Here is a 17,510-nt window from a genome sequence, read left to right on the forward strand (position 1 = left end):
TTTTCTCTAAAATGAATCAAAATCCAGTTTATAACATTTTCTTTGTTTACTACTTTTGTGTCGAACAAAAAAAATTCTTTCAAGCATTTTAATCGAATATGCTTTTGTTTCATTTTTTTTTTCAAGAAGGGTGCTTAATGGAAAAACCCCTGGAAGCGTTTAGTTCTGCATTTGAAACATTTATAAAAGAATTGCAAACAAAAAGATTTTAAAGCTTGTTCTTTAATGGAAAACGATTTACACGGAAAATGATAAGACCTTAAGAGAAGACGTATTTCAAAGATATTTAGGTACAGATATTAACAATTCATAAACGGAAATCCGGTAATCTGCTTAAACGTTTCCGAGACAATTCACTTATGGAAATGAAATTACAGAAATTTTACATGTTCAAGACAATGTTTTGATAGTAGGTCAAAATGATTTATCTGTAGACAATTTGAATGAAAAATGTCTGCAAAATGTTCTTTAAAGTGTGATAAGAATTTTTTTTTTTAATGAAGGCCGCTTCAAATTTTTTTCTATGTTTTTGTCCCATGTCCCATTTCAAAAGTTGAAAATTTCATCAAAATTTAAATTTTCAAAATTTTTTAAAAATATTTTTTATTTTTAAGAATTTTTGTGTTGAAGAACTAAATTTTGCATGAATTTTCTTCTCTAAAAATATTTTTTTTTACAAATTTTATAATTCACAAGAAGCAAATTGTTCAAAAAAAATATGTGTGTTACCAAATAAAACATGCAAACAAAAATGTAAAAAAATGAGTTCAAGTGAAAAGGTTTATCCCTTCAACTATTCAACTATCTGTTAAAAAAAAGTTTTTCATATCGTTACAGTTCGCAGAGTTTTTGTATATGTCATTCTATAAATATGTTATTTCACGGAAATAGTAAATTTACAAAGGAAATTCTTGAGTAAAGCTTAAATTGAGTCTTGTTACAGACTGTTATGGAATAAAAATCACTTTTGTATATATTTACTTGATAAACAAACAATCAGGAGTCGACAGGAAATTGTTTTCTGTGAAATCTTTTATAGTTTTAAAGGTAAAAAAATTACTTTCCATTACTGAACGAACTTTTCATAGTCCGATATGAGACGTAAAAAATCACATTTTTGGCTTTCTTTGACTTTAAATAACGTTTTAAAAATATTTTTGACGCTATTTAAATTCTCAAAAAAGTCAAAAATGTGATTTTTTACGTCTCATGTTCGTTCAATAATGGAAAGTTAGTTTTTCACAACGTCCCGTTATTTTTGTTTTTTTTTTAAATTAATTAATTAATTTTAAATTAATTAAAATAATATTTATAAATTAATTTTAAATTAATTTAATTTAGAAAATTAATTAATTTTAATTAATTTTTTAAAAGAATTTTAAATTTAGGTTTTTTTGGACTACTTTAGGCTTAACTAACACAAAACCATCAAAAAATCTCATGCCATTTATTTTTCGATGAAATGCTGAAATCGAGTGATGTGAATTTGAAGTAACTTTTAAGCTTGTTTCCTCTTTAATAATTTTTTTTCAAGGTAATTCACATTTTTTTCTCATCCTCAGAGGATTAAATTCTTTTATCTCATTTCCTGTCGTCTACCACGTGTTTTTCTTCAAATCCTTCATTATAAATCCATTACCGCAAATAATATCCTTTCAACTTTCGTTGATCACTACCTACCGTTAATTGATAGTTTGATTGATTCGTTATCAATTTGTCGCTGTACAAGCCCATAAACCGCGTCAATTCACGTCGCGTCGTGATCTCTTCATTTTCATTCCAATTACATTCTCTTGATTCGTTTGCGGGTACTCTCTACATTGCCGCCCGTGTCTGTGTTATTGAAACAAAAACAATCATAGGTACGAATGATGATTGTTTGCCCGCATGTATACGGCGACGACTCTACGACAAACACGCATACAGACATTTTATAAATAAAATCACTTGGATCGCGCGGCAATCGTTCATTTTTCACTTGTTTGTTAGTTCAAATTGCTGTTAGTTGCTCGTGGTCTGACTCGGGACAAAGAACAACAAAAGTGCTCTCCAAAAACTTTTTTTTTATTTTGTTCCTTTTCCGCCCGAACAAGAAAATTGTCTGATTGTCTCCCTCAAGAATCGTGATAAAAATATAAAAAAATATGTGATAGAAAAGTTTTGATATTTGAAAATATTTCAAGTGATCAAAGTTTGTCAATAAATAAATTTTAAATAACACTTCCAATAAAATTTATCACAAAAAATTTAATTTAAACAAAAATTTGTTGCAACAATGTGTCTAAAGTTGAATTTATTGAGTCTAATTGGTAAGAGGCAACCCATTTTTATTTAAATATATTTCTTTTAAATAAAACTAATTGAAAAAGTACTTGACAAAAAAAAAAAATTTTTTTTTAAATTAAAATAATAAACTGCATTTCGGGGAAAAAATTAATGCAAATTTCCATAAAACACGTTCCGCTCATCAAATATTTATGGATTTACAGCGGTTATCGATTTAAATTTTATTGTCCTGATAAATCCCAACGTTCTATGTAATTAACGATTAACTGATTGAATGACTTGCGGTAAATCTCTGAATGAATTATTAAAATTTGAAAAGCGCATGCAGGATTTATTTAACGAGTGACATGATGACTTTTGTAATTAGTGTCCTTCAAATCCTTTATTTTTTTATGGTTTTGAATGAAAATCCATGCATTGAAGGTTGAGGATTTAATTCTGAATAAAAAAAAATAATAAAAAAAAATTATTTAAAAAAAAATAATAAAAAATAAACAATTTAATAAATAAAATTTAATTAAAAATTAATTAATTTAATTAATTTTTTTTAATTAAAAAAAAATAATTTAAAAATTTATTTTTTAGGTAATTTAAAAAATTTAAATAAATTTAATAAATAATTTTTTTTTAAATTTATAACAAAAAAAAAATATTTAAAAAAAAAATTTTTTTAAATTTTTTAAAAAAAGGAACAATTAATTGTTAATATTCAGTCGTATTTTCATTAAAAAATATTTTTTTTAATTGATTTTTTTTTTCAATAAATTCGCAAATTTGCGATAAAATGGAAATTTTCCTAAAGAGAGTAAACAAGTTAATCCAAAATTGAATAAATAGTTTAAAACCTGTAATTAACACGTTCCAAGAAATTTTTTCTCTGCCAACAACAATGTTGATGATGACACCATAAACGTAAAAAAACACAAAAAATTCCAACCACGAACAAAAATTCCTCAAATGATGTGACTTGTGCGATAAATTCCTCAATAACGATGTGCCTCTGACGTACGACACTGACCTCCATTCCAGAAATCCTTCGTAAATCAATAAATTTCGCATGCAAAGAAATGCATCGTGCTGGAAGCCTGCGGGGCGCAATTTGACTAATCTTGTCGTCAACCTCGACCATTCATCAATCGTGACATTGATAAAAAAAAACGACTCGTCTCTAATCTTTTTTTTTAAAAAAATGACAATTTTAATGGGTTTTAACGTGCAACTCGAAATTGAATAACTTTCAAAATCATGTTTGTCTTCTCATATAAAATTTTAATGACAATCGTTAAGAACAATTACTTGAAGTCATGCCATGGTTGCTCGCATTGAAAAAAAGTAGCGAGAACAATGATGATGACGATGGGAGACCAAATGCAAGTGAAAGAAGTTAAATGCAAGCAAATTATTTGAAAAACTTCCTTCCACACGCGAAACACACTTTTTCAAGTAAACGCGGTGACTGGTTGAAGAGGTTGGAAGTTTTTCGTTGAAAAGTGACGAACGAACGTCGTAAAATTCTGCGAATGACAAATTCGTCAATCAACGGCGAAAAATTCTGGATGTGAATGTTTTTTTATGAGAAAAATGTGATGAGAAGAGATTTGATGCAATGTCGTTTCGTGGAAGTCTGAATGTTTTTTTATTGCGAAAAATCGATGAAATTTGTTAGTTTTCAATCAAATGTCAATTTAAAGAATGTTGGTTTTAATAAAAAGTGTTACAGATGGATTTCAAGCTTGTAGAGTAAATTTTTTGCAATTTAAATTTTTTTTCAGCTTTTGGGCTGAAATGTTTTTACGAGCAAATTTTATTCAGATTTCGGGCTCAAGTTCAATTTTTTCAGTTTTAAAAATTTTTTAAAATTTTTTTTCCAAAAGAATTTTACAGCTTTAATGATTTTTTCCCCAAAATGAGCTGAAATTATTTTTTTTTAAGATAATTTTTTCAGTTTTTGGCCTAAATTTTTTTTCTCAAAGAATATTTCAAATTTTTGGATAAATTTTTTTAAAATTATCTTTCAAAATTGAATTTCAGCCAAAAATTAAAAAAAAATCAAAGCTTCGAGAAAAAAAAATTACAATAAAATCTGAATTGATTTTTTTTTTGAAGAAATTTTTTTAGCTTTTGGCCTAAAATTTTTTTTTTTTTTGAATTATTTTTTTTTACATTTTTAATGAATAATTTTCAACTATAATTTTTAAAAATTTTATCATAAATTTTTTTCTTTGATAATTTTTTTCTCAAATCCATTTTTTTATCTTTTTCTCAGCTCTTGGTTTAAAAAAAAATTTATCAAGAAAATTTCATTAGAAAAATTTTTTTTCTCATACTAACTTCATATTTTTATATGAATTAGATGAAAACGTTATTCAATTCATCACTCAAGTGACATATCAAGCATTTTCTAAATTAATTTTATTTAATGTACAAAGTTGGCAAGTCACATAAATTCCATTAATTGACAAAAAAAAAGTGAATTATTCTAATAGAAGCAAGTAATTAATATGTCATCTGCAATGTTGATGTTTGTTTTGTGTGCGAGAATGAAAATAAATATAAAGCCTTTAACGATATCTTTCATCGAATTAAATTAACAGATCTCAATTTTGCTGGACAAAAGTGGTTTCTGTTAATTAGAAAGATCGAAAGATAAGTCTCGGCGGTCGAATTAAAAATCGATCAAAATTCAATCACACGCGACATTGATAACGAAATTAATCGAAGCATAACCCAATTTAAGCGACATTTGACTATCACATGCTCATCGCGACGCGCACATAAAGAATTCATGACCATGGTCAATATCCGAAAAATTGATTTAATTAAGAGAGAAGAAAAAAACTGACGTCGAAGCTCCTAATAAAAACAATAAACAAAGTCGTTTCACACCTTTTGACTCATCAAGAGTGTCATCATTGCCACTTTTTTTGTCTTTTTATCGCACAAAAGTGACTCTCGAATGTCAATTAGAATCCAATGTTGCTAAATAGGACGCGCGTTACAATGGTACTTATCACAAAAAATCAATTATCGAAGGTATGGAGACAAAAGCACGCGCCGACTTGCTAATTTTATATCAAAAGCGACAAAATTTCAGACGGCGAAAAGTCAGCCAAATTTCATTTCAAGGTCTAAACTGTACGAGACAGATCAAAAAGACAGCTGGTCTACTTCCTTTATTCTTTTTTGTTGAAATTTCGTGGGATTTTTCTCTGATGTTACGACGTGCTGAAACAATCATCGGGTCATTTCTTCTTTTTTCATTTTTTTTTGCAAAAATTTTATTTGCTATTTTTTGTATGCTTTTTATCAAATTATAACTTTTTTAATTTTTTTGTTACGTAATTTTAAAAATTTTATTAATTTTCGAAAATTCGAAATCTTCGAAAATTTTTCGAAAATAGAATTTAAAATTTTCGAATTTTTAATGAAATTTTTTAAAATTTAACTCTTATAAATTTTCTCACATAATATTATTTTAACAAATATTTTTTTCTCACACAAATTTTTGCAAATTTATTATTAAAATTTTTCGAAAATCGATTTTCGAATTTTTAATTAAAATTTTTAAAAATTAAATATTTAAATTCTTTAAAGAATCGAAAAATTACAAAAATTATTTTCACATTCTTTTAAAATTTTTCAAACAAATATTTTTCACTCATAACAAATTTTTGCGAATTTATTTTTGTACGAGGAACGATTGTAAAATAACTGCAATTACCGTAATGTAACGTAACTTTGTTATAATATTACGTAAAAAAAATTATTTCGTCTTCTTCCTATTCTTCGAGACTTTATAGGCAAGAAGAGATAACTTTTCTCTCACGAATGGCAATGTCATCGACTCGTCTTCTCATCTCATCTCTTGTCGTACATTATTTCCAAATTATTCGCCGTTATGAACATTTGCCAAAAACATGATATTTCACTTTCACCGGGTGACATTCTCGAAGAATTTTTTTTGCGTTGAACATTTGAAGGTTTTGTGACAATTTATCATAAAATTCAATCAAATTACTCAATTTTATTACATTTGAGAGTTTTTGCTTTAAAAACAAATTATTAGTGTGTGACTGTTTGTGCATCCATTTAATTAAATTTATCACAGCAAATCGAACACCTCATCCGTTCAAGTGCAGCGGAATTCTCCGACATTATTTATTGATTGTTATCGCGACGCGTTGAAAATTGATGTTCAAATGTTATAAATTGTATTACTATTATTTACAAATGTAATTGATGACGGAATTGGCGTTTTGTTAACGAAAATTTATCTCCTTTGAGGTTGTCTGTCAAATTTTTGAAAAAAGTTAATTTAAAAAAAATCCTTTTTAAACGAAATTTTTAGAGTAAGAGTAATATTTTTTTAGTTAATTAAAAATTATTTTAAATTTTAAAAGCTGAAAATGTTAAGTTAAGAGAAAATATTAAGAAAAATCAAAAAATCATAATTCAAGACGTAATAAAGGTACAAAAAATTTTTCAGATTTCGGACAGAAATTTTTCTTTCAATAGAATATTTTCAGTTTTCGGGTAAAGAAGCTTTCTTTTAATCGTAGCTTGGCATAATTTTATTCTTTTTTCTCAAACAAAAAATTTTCAGCTGTTCAGGCCAAAAAGAAATTTCAACCCAAAAGCTGAAAATTTTCTGTTTGAAAAAAATTATGCCAAAAATTATTCGAGAGTTATGAGAAAGCTTCTCAGCCCAAAAACTGAAAGTCAAAGTTTCAAAGAAAAATTTCAGCCCAAAATCTAAGAAATTTTTTTGTTCTTTTTTTCTTCTTTATTTGATTTGAAAAATTTTTTAGAGAATTTTTCTTAATATTTTCTTTTAACCAAATATTTTTAATTTTTTTAATAAACTTTATAATAAAATACGCTCAAATCCTTTCAAAAAAAATTTTCCAAACGAAATTCGTTAATCACGATATTTTTTTTTTCAGTTATTAGCGTGCTACTTCTACATGTGTGCCATTCACAGGATTTCGGATACGACGGAGATCACGGTAAGTTCTAAAAAAATATTTATTTTTAATGTCATTCCCTCGCATGTAAACAACTCTTATCGTTGCCCATCTCACGATGAATTATTTATTAATCAGTCAGTCAATTACCGCTCAATTACGTTTCCAAACAGAGAAACACTGACGATGAGCTACTTTTTTACGCATTGTCGTTTAAATTAATCGGAATAATGATGTTAATTGCCCATTGATTGGTTTCACATGCTTCTTTTTCGATAACTTAATTGCTATTATGTGACATATTTTTCACGATGGAAACGCCTGGTTTTTTTTTCGTTTGCAGGCCCATCGCATTGGGGAGAAGAATTCGGCGAATGTACGGGAAAGCATCAGAGCCCGATAAATATCGATTCGGAGCACGTAACGAGGAAGGTATTGCCGAAATTGAAGCTGGCCAATTTTCATGATAAGCCAAAGGAAATGAGTATCACCAATAACGGGCATACAGGTAAGCAACAAAGTTGTTGACGAGATTAAAAAGTTTCAAATGAACTTACCGGCTGAAGATAATTTTTGATTAAATTACGAAAATATTGAGAACGATGGCATGCGAACAATGGATAAAGTTCGACGAAAGTTTGGCATGTCCTTGAAAAGTTAATCAGTGCAGATTCGAGATATACAATTATAAAGAGAAAGAGAGAATCACAAATAATTCGATGTATGCAAATTTAACAATGACAAATTCTGAACGTGTAGAGCGATAAACTCACATTTTGGCAAAAAAAAATTTTTGTCAAAATAAATTTTAAAAATAAATTTAAAAAAAATAAATCAAAAAAAAAATAAAAAAATATAAAAAAAATATTTAAAAAAATTTAAAAAAAAAATTAAAAAAAAAAATAAAAAAAATAAAAAAAATTTTTTTTTTTTGCTTATTTTGTGCGCTGACTCGAGTAGATAATTTTTCTCCATGAAACATATGCTCGGAGACGCATCGTTCTCAAGTTATAAGGTTACAGCAGATCTTGTAAGGCAAATACAATAAAAGTTTTATAAAAAAAAAATTTTTAAGAAATTTCTTTTAAACAAAAACTGTCAAAAATTTCATGCAGTTTGACCCAAATTTCTTTGTCCATCTCTGAAAGTTGTCTCTGCATGCCATAGATAAAAAGTAACAAACGGGTCAGTAAACAATGACAAGTAGCTTTGTATTGTTCGGCTTCAATCATGCAAACTACCTTGAAAATCGAAAGAAAATCGCTTCATTTAACAATTTCCTCATCGTTTTCTTCGTATTCCCTCTTTCTCTTTCTAATTTTATTCATCTCGAACACAGCAAAAAAAAACTAATTTAATCAATCGCTCACAAAATTTTCCTCGAGAACGTTCACCTTGACCCTCGTATGTCAGCAACAAACAGTGAACAATTGCGGATACAAGTAATTTTTTTCTTTGCTTTTCTTCTTTTGACGACACACATTTCGAGTCGATGACGACGAGCGAGAGTGCATTAATGTATTGTGGGAAAAAATTTGCATTTTCACAATGCGATGCGTTCGTTGTCGTCGCTCGTGGCTGATGACAGATAAAAAGACGAAGAATTTGAATATTCATTAATTTTTGCGCCAAATGGCACACGTGATTCATTTTGATTGCCATTCCATAAAACGATAACAACAATAATTGTGAGAAATTTTTTTTCTATTTCAGTGCAGTTAACGGTAAATGTCGAGAATATGCCGTCTGTGAAGGGAGGTCCGCTAAATGGCACCTATCATTTTGCTCAATTGCACTTTCATTGGGGCGACAATGACACGTATGGCAGCGAAGATACCATCGAAGGGCATTCGTATCCGATGGAATTGCATGCAGTCTTCTTCAAATCTGATTATTTGTCGGTTAAAAGTGCCTTAAATCACGAAGATGGACTGACGGTGTTGGCTTTCTTCTTTGAGATATCCGAAGAGGACAATCCGCATTACGAGGAATTTACAACGCTCTTGGGAGAGATTATTGAGCCACGAACAAGTGCAGTTTTTAAAAAATTGCCGTCGTTTGGGGAGTTGTTTGCTACGGATTTTACGCATTATTATACCTATAATGGATCACTTACGACGTAATTTGATTTTTGAAAGATTTTTTTAATTAAAAAAATAATTTTGAAAGTTGAAAAGTGTCAAAAATTTTACTAAAATTTAAAATTTTTAATATAATTTTTTAATATAATTTTTTAAATTTAATTTTTTTTTGAGAGTTAAAAATTTTATCAAAAAATGACAAAATTTGATGAAAAATGTTTACATTTTTAAAAATACGAATTTTTTTTTCGAATGTCAATTTCTTAATTCTTTAAGTTTGAAATTGTTCAAAAATTACGAATTTTTTTTTTCCAATATCTATTTGTAAATTTTTTAAAGCTGAACTCATTTTTCATTAAATTTACATTTTTATCAATTATTATTTTTTTTTTGTCAAAAAAAATTTCACCCAAAATCCCCTTTTTTAATTTGATTTTTTTTATATTTTTTTTATTTTTTTTTTTTTTTTTTTTTTTTTCAAAATATTTTTTTTTTATTTTTTTTTAATTTTTTTTTTTATTTTTTAAATATGTATAAATTTCTAATATTTAAAAATTTTTTTTAGTTTTAGATTTATTTAGATTTTAGTGAAAATGTTGACACTTACTATATTTTAAACTTTCAAAATTATTTTAAAAACTGCTTAATAAAAATTTCTGATAATAAACATTTTCATTTCAGACCTCCATGCAGCGAAGTCGTAACATGGATCGACTTTGCCAACCCAATTCTCTTGTCTCATAATCAGGTAAATTTTCGTCGTCATTAAAAAACCAGTCGAAACTGCTCTAAAAATAGTGTCTTATAATTAACCGGAGCACGTTAATTAGACCAAATTTAAAAATAAACATCTAAACGTAAATTCAATTGCAGCTCGAGACGTTCCGTCATCTGAAAGACGATCATCATATGCCCTTAACGCACAACTTCCGTCCCGTTCAACCGTTGGGCGATCGCGAAATTTGGTTCAACATTTTGCCGGAAGAGGAAGGCAAGGATATTGATTTGTCGAAGCCTCATACGCATCCGCATGACGAAGAGGAGGAACACGAATTGGATGAGAATCGCGTCGGAATGCGACCCGCGTACAGAAAAGAAGCGGAAGAAAGCGAAAATAATCATCATAATCATCACAAACACAAACACGGCAAGGGGGAAAGTAGTAGAATTGGCACGATGAATTTGTTGCCATTTGTGATTTTGAGTGCCTTGACCTTTGTCTAAACAGTCGAAAAATTGTGCTATGAATCGAATTTACAAAGTTAACGAACATCCATTAATTTATTTTCATTGTTCTCTGTTCACCTAACTATCTTTTAAACCGTAGATGTGTGTGAAAGATTGATCTATTTTTAAGCAAGCAAATTGTTTGTCTTACTTATATTTGGTAATAAAATATTAAATTTAAATTTTTTCTGTTTATTGAACTTTTTGTTGAAATTTTAAACTTCCCGCAATTGTAAGTTTTTCAAAAAAAAATTTTTTTTAAATTTTTTTTTTCGATTCTAAGAGTTAAAAAATTTTTAAAAATTTCAATGATCTCACAATTTTTAATAATTTAAATTTTTTCACTAATTTTAAGTTTCCCGCAATTTGACCTTGAATTAATTTTTTTTTTTGCTTTAAAATTTTTCAAAAAAAAAAATTTTTTTTTCGATTTTTTAGTTTTTTGAAAATTTTAAAATTTCAACGAATTTTAATGATTTCACAATTTTTAAATAATTTAAATTTTTTCACTAATTTTAAGTTTCTCGCAATTTGACCTCGAAAAAAATTTTTTTTGCTTTAAATTTATTCAAAAATTTTTTTTTTATTTTTTGAGTTTTCTAAAAGCTTTGAGATATTGATATTGTCACAATTTTTAAAAAATTAAATTTTTTTTTAATTTTCTTGTCAATTTTTTTTTTATTTCTTAATTTTTTTTTCTTTATAAAAGTTCGATAAAAAAATCACTTTTTCGAATTTTTTAACTTTATTTTTCAATTCTAAATTTTTTCCTATTTTTAAATCACTTTAACAGAAAATATATTTCAAAATTATCACAGTCAAATTTTTCATCCACGAACGCGTGTGATACTGTTGCGATCTGAAATAAAACTCAAATTCAAGTTTTTTTCCATAATTTTTGCACTTCGAAAAATGTTTTTTCTTACCTGCGCTTTGCTCATATCGAATTTCTTCTCGAATTTCGCTGCTTGCCCATCGCATTCAATGCCGTAATGCCTCAAGTGCTCAATCAACTCCGACGTCTCTTCTTTCGCGCCATAGAACAAAACCTTTCTCAGCCACTCGAGCGGAACAGACAACTGCTTACTGCAATACGCCGTACTGAATGTCATGATCATCTGTCGTCGTATCTGCCCGAATTTCAATGAAGCAACAGCAAAAAGCATCGGCGGTAAGCTTTGCATCAATTTTAGTGTTCCAAAAAAGTTTTTCTGCCAATATGCGATCCCGATACGCAACGAAAGTCGAAATACCGGATGACGTTTGACACTTTTTGGCAACGAAATGCCTCGAGAAAGGGCTTCTGTGCTTCCGAGATTGAAAATTTGGTACAAGGCTTCAAGAGTGCAACGATTTTCCGAGTATTTCATTTCAGGTAAGGCATCGTAACACACGAGAATTTTCTTTAAACACTCCTGAAGATGCTGTTCGCAGATTTTCGGGTCGAAATTGTGAAAAGATTCGTTGGCGAGACGATAACGCGAGTACGCAAGGAACATAATTGTTGGTTCAAGCAGCTTCACTGTCGTTATGAGACCCAAATTTTGGATGACAATCTCCTGACGAACGCATCGCAAACGATCAAAGACAAAATCGTACATGAAATTATAAGGACGACGTTTATCATGAAAAATTCTACAAAAAAAAATCATGAAAAAAAATCTTTTTAACTCATAAAAGTTGAAAAAACTTACTCTGTTAACAAATATCTCACAGTTTCCATTAAAGCATCTTCGGTTCGTAATTCGTAGGAACGTTGATTTCGTTGACCGGCAGCTGAACGAGCAAATTCCTTCACAAATTTGGCGTCTTTTTCGTAAAAATGAACGAGTTTCTCGCGAATTCGTTGTTTAACTTCTCCCAAAGGACACATTTCTTCACATTCGCCTTTGATATAGTTGCCATCCATTCTGAAAAAGTCTTAAAAAGGCAGATTTTGGGAGCAACAAGTAACACACGAAGGGGTTTTGTGATGTTTTGTTCCGTTTTTCAATGTTTTGATGGATTTTTTTTAAAGTCATCGTTAAAAAAAAATTTTTTAACAAAAGCGCTTATTAATTTTTATCAAAAAAAAAAAATTCAAAAATTTTTAGGTTTTTTTTACAAAAAATTTAAAAAAAATCTTCAAAAATTCAAAATTTTTTTTTTAAATTCAAAAAAATTTTTTTTTAATTCAAAATTTTAAAGAAATTTAAATTTTTCTTCAAAAATTTTTTTTTTAAATTCAAATTTTTTTTTAAATTCAAAATTTTAAAGAAATTTAAATTTTTCTTCAAAAATTAAAAAAAAATTTTTAAAATTCAAAATTTTTTTAAATTCAAAATTTTTTTTTTTAACATTCACAATTTTCAAGTAAATTTCTTCAAAAATTTAAAATTTTTTAAAAAATTTAATTTTTTTTTTAATTTTTGAATGAAAATTAATAAAAAATGATCTTTTTTATATAAAAATTTCAAATTTATTCCTCAATTTTTTTTTAATTTTCTAACTTTTAATCTGTTTCTTATACCCTTCAAGAGGCCTTCCATGAACTCTCAACATGTGATTATACAATCCGCGTCTCTCCGAGTAAATTGCTCCACAATCCGCACAAATCTCTTCTCTCGCCCTCGATCCCGTATGCATCGCCAAATGCGAATTTAAATGTTGCTTCCTGCGAAAAGTCTTTGCACAAAAGGTACACGAGTATTTCTTCGTACTCTCATCATGGGACATTTTGTGTCTCACAAGAGCTGATTTTCGCGTAAACGACATTTGACAAATATCGCACGTGAAAAGCAAAGGTCTCTCACTCTGCGGCTTATGAATGAACGCATGTTCATCGAGTTTGCATTTGTAATAAAATCCTTTGTTGCATTCCGGGCAGAAAAATCGCGGCGTTTGTTCGATATTTCTGTGTTTCGAGTCGACATGTCGTCGTAAAACGGCAGCTCCCTTACACAAAAACCCGCATTCGCTGCAACAAAGATCCGGATCACGCTCGTGCCCTTTGACGTGCGTTTGAAACTCTTGTTCATCCAAAAAATATCGATTGCAGATCTTGCAACGGAACACGGGGATGTTTTGATGCTTCTTCGCGACATGAACTTCGAAAAATCGCTGATTGGAAAGTTGTTTGTCGCAATATTGACACTGAAGTTTTTCCGGTTTTTTCGCTGTTGACGATCTTTTTCTCCTGATTTTCGGTTTTTTCTCTTCAAATTCACTCTCAGACGAGTTTTCGCTTGGATAATATTCCGTTTTTGGTTGACTTTCGTCATTTTCTTCAATTTCTTGTTTCACAACAACTTTTTTTTCACGCTTTGAGGCTCTCGGAACTGAAACTTGCTCATCCGACGAACGATTTATCACGTAAAGTAACAAATCTTTCAATTCCCGAACCATTTTTTCGAACCCTTCGGTATGTTGGCTGCTTTGATGTCGTACCAAATCGACCAATTCTCGGAAAATTTCGCCGCAGGAACAGGTAAATGGCGTTTCCTCTTCTTTTTTTGGAGCTTCGTCGCTGAAATAGTCGTTTGTTTCTTCTTCTGAGGCGTAATTCTCTTGTTTGACGAACAAAACTGTCTCAATTCCGCCGTCATGTTCTTCTGGATGCTTTAGTTTTAAGTGTCCCGTGTACCCGAGCTTCGAGAAAAAATGTTTGCCGCAATATTCGCAAGTAAATTTTGATGCATCATCCTTAAAACGGAGTGAATGTTGATTTTTTTTAACTTTTTGGTAGGGATTTATCATGCGACGATGGATCTCGAGATGATTTCTCAAGTGAGATTTTAAAGCAAACGGTTGTTGGCAATAGTCACAGATGTAGGGAATGAGATGGATGCGCTCATGAAGGTCTCTAACATTCACAGCTTTGTACGAACGAGGGCAATGACGACAAGGAATTGGCTTGTCTTCAGGCAAAGGCAGCTTCGAGAATGGATGAAGGTCCTAAAATGGTAAATTTTTGCTTTAAAATAAATTTTTGATGAATTTTTTATGAAATTTTTACCTCATCTTCTTTTATCTCCATTAAAAAGTCAAATTTTTAAAACTTTTTAGTTGATTTTTGATGAAAATTATCCGAATTTCAATTTTTAGTGAAAGGTAAACAAAGTTCCATTTATCTGTCAAACGAAATTTGACGTTTACGAGCCGGTAGAATTTGCCTGAAAAGAAAAATAAACTTTAAAAAATGTCGAAAAGGGTAAGAAATTCATCTATTAAAGCATATTTTAAGTAATTTTCTTCATTTTCAGCCCATGAAATGGTTAAAGCCTTTGACGTTCATCGCCAACGAGTCAAATGACACTCAAAATCGAAGTCAAGGCGCCTCCAAAAGTTCGTTTACAACTTTTCGGCGCAGTTTTAGCGATTCAGCAGCAAATACTATCGATCTCACATTCGATGATGACGAAATTCCTTTCAAAAAAGCGAAACTCGATGTAATTTCTCAAAAAGACATCATACAACAAATTACCCCAAAGTCATCGGAAGATCTCGTAATTCACGCAAAAAAGTTGGAAGAAGTCAAAGGATGGTTCAACGAAGTCGCTCGTTTGCAAAACATTCGAAAAAATCCCATTTTGCTCGTTACGGGACCCTGTGGATCGGGAAAACTCTCCGCTGTGAAGATAATCGCGCAAGAAAATGGCTTCGATGTGCACGAATATGTTGTTCCATTGGATATTGAAGTGCCTGAGAACGAAAATCAAGAAGTTGGGGAAATCAGAAAATACGGCACAAAACAAGGGCAAATGGAAAGTTTGATGAAATTTTTGCGACAAACATCCCGTTTTGGAACAATTTTCAACAAAGCGAAGGAAAAAAAGTTAATTGTCTGTAAAGATATTCCAAATGTCTTCTGTGATGAGCCTGAAATGTTTCAACAAGTACTCGAGTAAGATTTTTTTTCAAGTTTTTCAATTCGAAAAATAATTTCATAAAATTTTTCTCTTTTTATCTTTTTAGAGATTATTCAAAAACAGGTCGTTCACCTTTAGTTTTCATCACGAACGACTCAAACAGCAAAAAATTGAATCTCAATTACAAACTTTTTAACGACGAAACCATGCAAAAGTTCAAAATCGCTCAAATCACATTTAATCCCGTCTCGTACATGCAAATTAACAAACATCTCAAGGCAGTTGCTTCGAAAATGTCCAAATTTCGAGATTCTTTCAACACACCGACGAACGAAATGATCGAATCTGTAATTGTTTCGTCGCAGGGTGACTTACGAAATGCTACAATAAATCTTTTGTTCGCATGTCAGAAAGGAGCAGTCAATATGGGAATGGAAATGGAGCCAAGCAAGTTGACGGAGAAGAAAAAAGCGAAAAAATACAAAGGTTTGGGCACGGATGAGAATATTACGATGATGCATCTTTTGGGAAAAGTCTTTAATCCGAAGTGTAAGTCTTGAATTTTTAAAAATTTCTTTAAAAAATAATTTTTTTTAAATATTTTTTTTTAGATGAGACAAAAGACAATCAATTAACTCTCACAAACGACCCCGAATACCTCACAGATTTGTTTTCAACTCAAGCCAACACTTGTACAAAGATGATTTTCGTCAATTATATTGAACGTTTCACGAAAATGGAGGATATCGCATCAGCTTTAGACCTCCTCAGCTTATCTGATGTCATGATGAATGACTGGCGTGATGATACTTTGTCTCTTTTGGGACTAAATATCGCCATTCGAGGTACAATGGTAACGAATACAGAGCCTGTTACGGGCTACAAAGGCAAAATTAAGGGATTTAAGAACACTTTTGTGACAAAAAATGATGCAAAAAGCGAAAAATCGAAGAAAAATCCAAATTCTGATGCTTATGGCATGAATGCAACTCACAAAACATGGACTTCAGAGGATCTACCAAAAGCAACTTTCATCTGTGATTGTTCAACCTTCGCGAAAATCATCAAAAGTCATCGTAACGAGTCCCTTTTGGATCTTGATATATCCGTATTTGATGATGAAATGAACCAAATTGAAGATTTTAGTGATGATGATGTCGATTTGTTATAGAAAAAAATATTTTTTAATGAAAAAATTGTAAAATCTCGTTTATTTCAGCCCGCACAAGGATTCGCATGAATTGTCACACGATTTATTTTCTTCTCAACCAATGGTCGATACGTTTTTGGATTCACAGGAAGTTTTTCCAGATCGTCAAGTACTTGCATTCCGTCGATAACGCATCCGAAAATTGTGTATTTCAGATCTAAAGCTGGTTGAGCGCCGTACGTGATGAAAAATTGGCTTGCATTTGTGTTTGTTCCATTATTTGCCATTGATACAATGCCTCGTTTGTTGTGCGTGAGATGCTCTTTGAACTCATCTTCGAACTTTTTGCCCCAAATTGATTGTCCTCCTTTGCCTGTGCCTGTTGGATCTCCCGTTTGAACGATGAAACCTTTGATATTTCGGTGAAAAATGCATCCATTGTAGTAGTCTGAAGCGCACAAAGCAAGAAAATTTTCAACTGTTTTTGGACAATCTTCGTATTTCAGCTCGATTTTGATGTCTCCTAAATCCGTATGAAGCGTCACTGACATTTTTTAGTTAGAAAATTAGAGAAATTGAATGAAAAACGTTTGAACGACGCGGTGTTTGCAAACAATCTGAACAGCTGATGTTGACAATTAGGATGGGCAAGTTTTAAAAATGTTTCATGTTTCATCTTACCTGAAAATTTTTAATTTTTTTTGATGAAAAAACATATTTTTACATTTTTCAAGTAAAAATTTAGAAAAAAGTTTTCATAAAATGTATTAAAAAAATTTTTTAATTTTAATAATTTTTAAAAATTATTTTTTCATAATTAGTAAATTTTTCATAAATTTTAATTTTTTAAAAATTTTCATTTTTCATAATTTTTAATTCCTTCAAAAAATTTTAAATTTTCCATAATTTTTAATTGTTTTAAAAATTTCTATTTTTCATAACTTTTAATTTAAAA

At 29.8% G+C, this 17,510-nt stretch overlaps 5 protein-coding genes across 5 annotated transcripts; 2 read left to right on the forward strand and 3 right to left on the reverse strand.

Annotated features, from left to right (window-relative positions):
• Positions 1-1,988: 1,988 nt before the first annotated feature.
• LOC134829946 (putative carbonic anhydrase 3) lies at positions 1,989-10,740 on the forward strand. The gene is made up of 6 exons (XM_063843261.1): positions 1,989-2,309; positions 7,230-7,292; positions 7,594-7,758; positions 8,964-9,369; positions 10,013-10,079; positions 10,205-10,740. Exons 1-6 carry the CDS (start codon positions 2,276-2,278, stop codon positions 10,553-10,555), a joined length of 1,086 nt encoding a protein of 361 aa, XP_063699331.1. The 5' UTR covers positions 1,989-2,275; the 3' UTR covers positions 10,556-10,740.
• Positions 10,741-11,284: 544 nt separating this feature from the next.
• LOC134831132 (germinal-center associated nuclear protein) lies at positions 11,285-12,522 on the reverse strand. Its single transcript, XM_063844789.1, has 3 exons — positions 12,253-12,522; positions 11,485-12,193; positions 11,285-11,417 (listed from the first exon to the last, which is right to left on the reverse strand). Exons 1-3 carry the CDS (start codon positions 12,465-12,467, stop codon positions 11,340-11,342), a joined length of 1,002 nt encoding a protein of 333 aa, XP_063700859.1. The 5' UTR covers positions 12,468-12,522; the 3' UTR covers positions 11,285-11,339.
• A 504-nt stretch (positions 12,523-13,026) lies between these two features.
• Positions 13,027-14,661, reverse strand: LOC134831172 (zinc finger protein 721-like). The gene is made up of 2 exons (XM_063844834.1): positions 14,553-14,661; positions 13,027-14,491 (listed from the first exon to the last, which is right to left on the reverse strand). Exons 1-2 carry the CDS (start codon positions 14,571-14,573, stop codon positions 13,043-13,045), a joined length of 1,470 nt encoding a protein of 489 aa, XP_063700904.1. The 5' UTR covers positions 14,574-14,661; the 3' UTR covers positions 13,027-13,042.
• Positions 14,662-14,703: 42 nt separating this feature from the next.
• LOC134829731 (cell cycle checkpoint protein RAD17) lies at positions 14,704-16,610 on the forward strand. The gene is made up of 4 exons (XM_063842962.1): positions 14,704-14,747; positions 14,800-15,440; positions 15,512-15,954; positions 16,017-16,610. Exons 1-4 carry the CDS (start codon positions 14,736-14,738, stop codon positions 16,574-16,576), a joined length of 1,656 nt encoding a protein of 551 aa, XP_063699032.1. The 5' UTR covers positions 14,704-14,735; the 3' UTR covers positions 16,577-16,610.
• On the reverse strand, positions 16,586-17,176 carry LOC134829732 (peptidyl-prolyl cis-trans isomerase-like 3). Its single transcript, XM_063842963.1, has one exon. It carries the CDS (start codon positions 17,104-17,106, stop codon positions 16,621-16,623), a length of 486 nt encoding a protein of 161 aa, XP_063699033.1. The 5' UTR covers positions 17,107-17,176; the 3' UTR covers positions 16,586-16,620.
• Positions 17,177-17,510: the final 334 nt, after the last annotated feature.

The sequence above is a fragment of the Culicoides brevitarsis genome, chromosome 2, assembly GCF_036172545.1.
Source record: "Culicoides brevitarsis isolate CSIRO-B50_1 chromosome 2, AGI_CSIRO_Cbre_v1, whole genome shotgun sequence".
Lineage (NCBI taxonomy): Eukaryota > Metazoa > Arthropoda > Insecta > Diptera > Ceratopogonidae > Culicoides > Culicoides brevitarsis.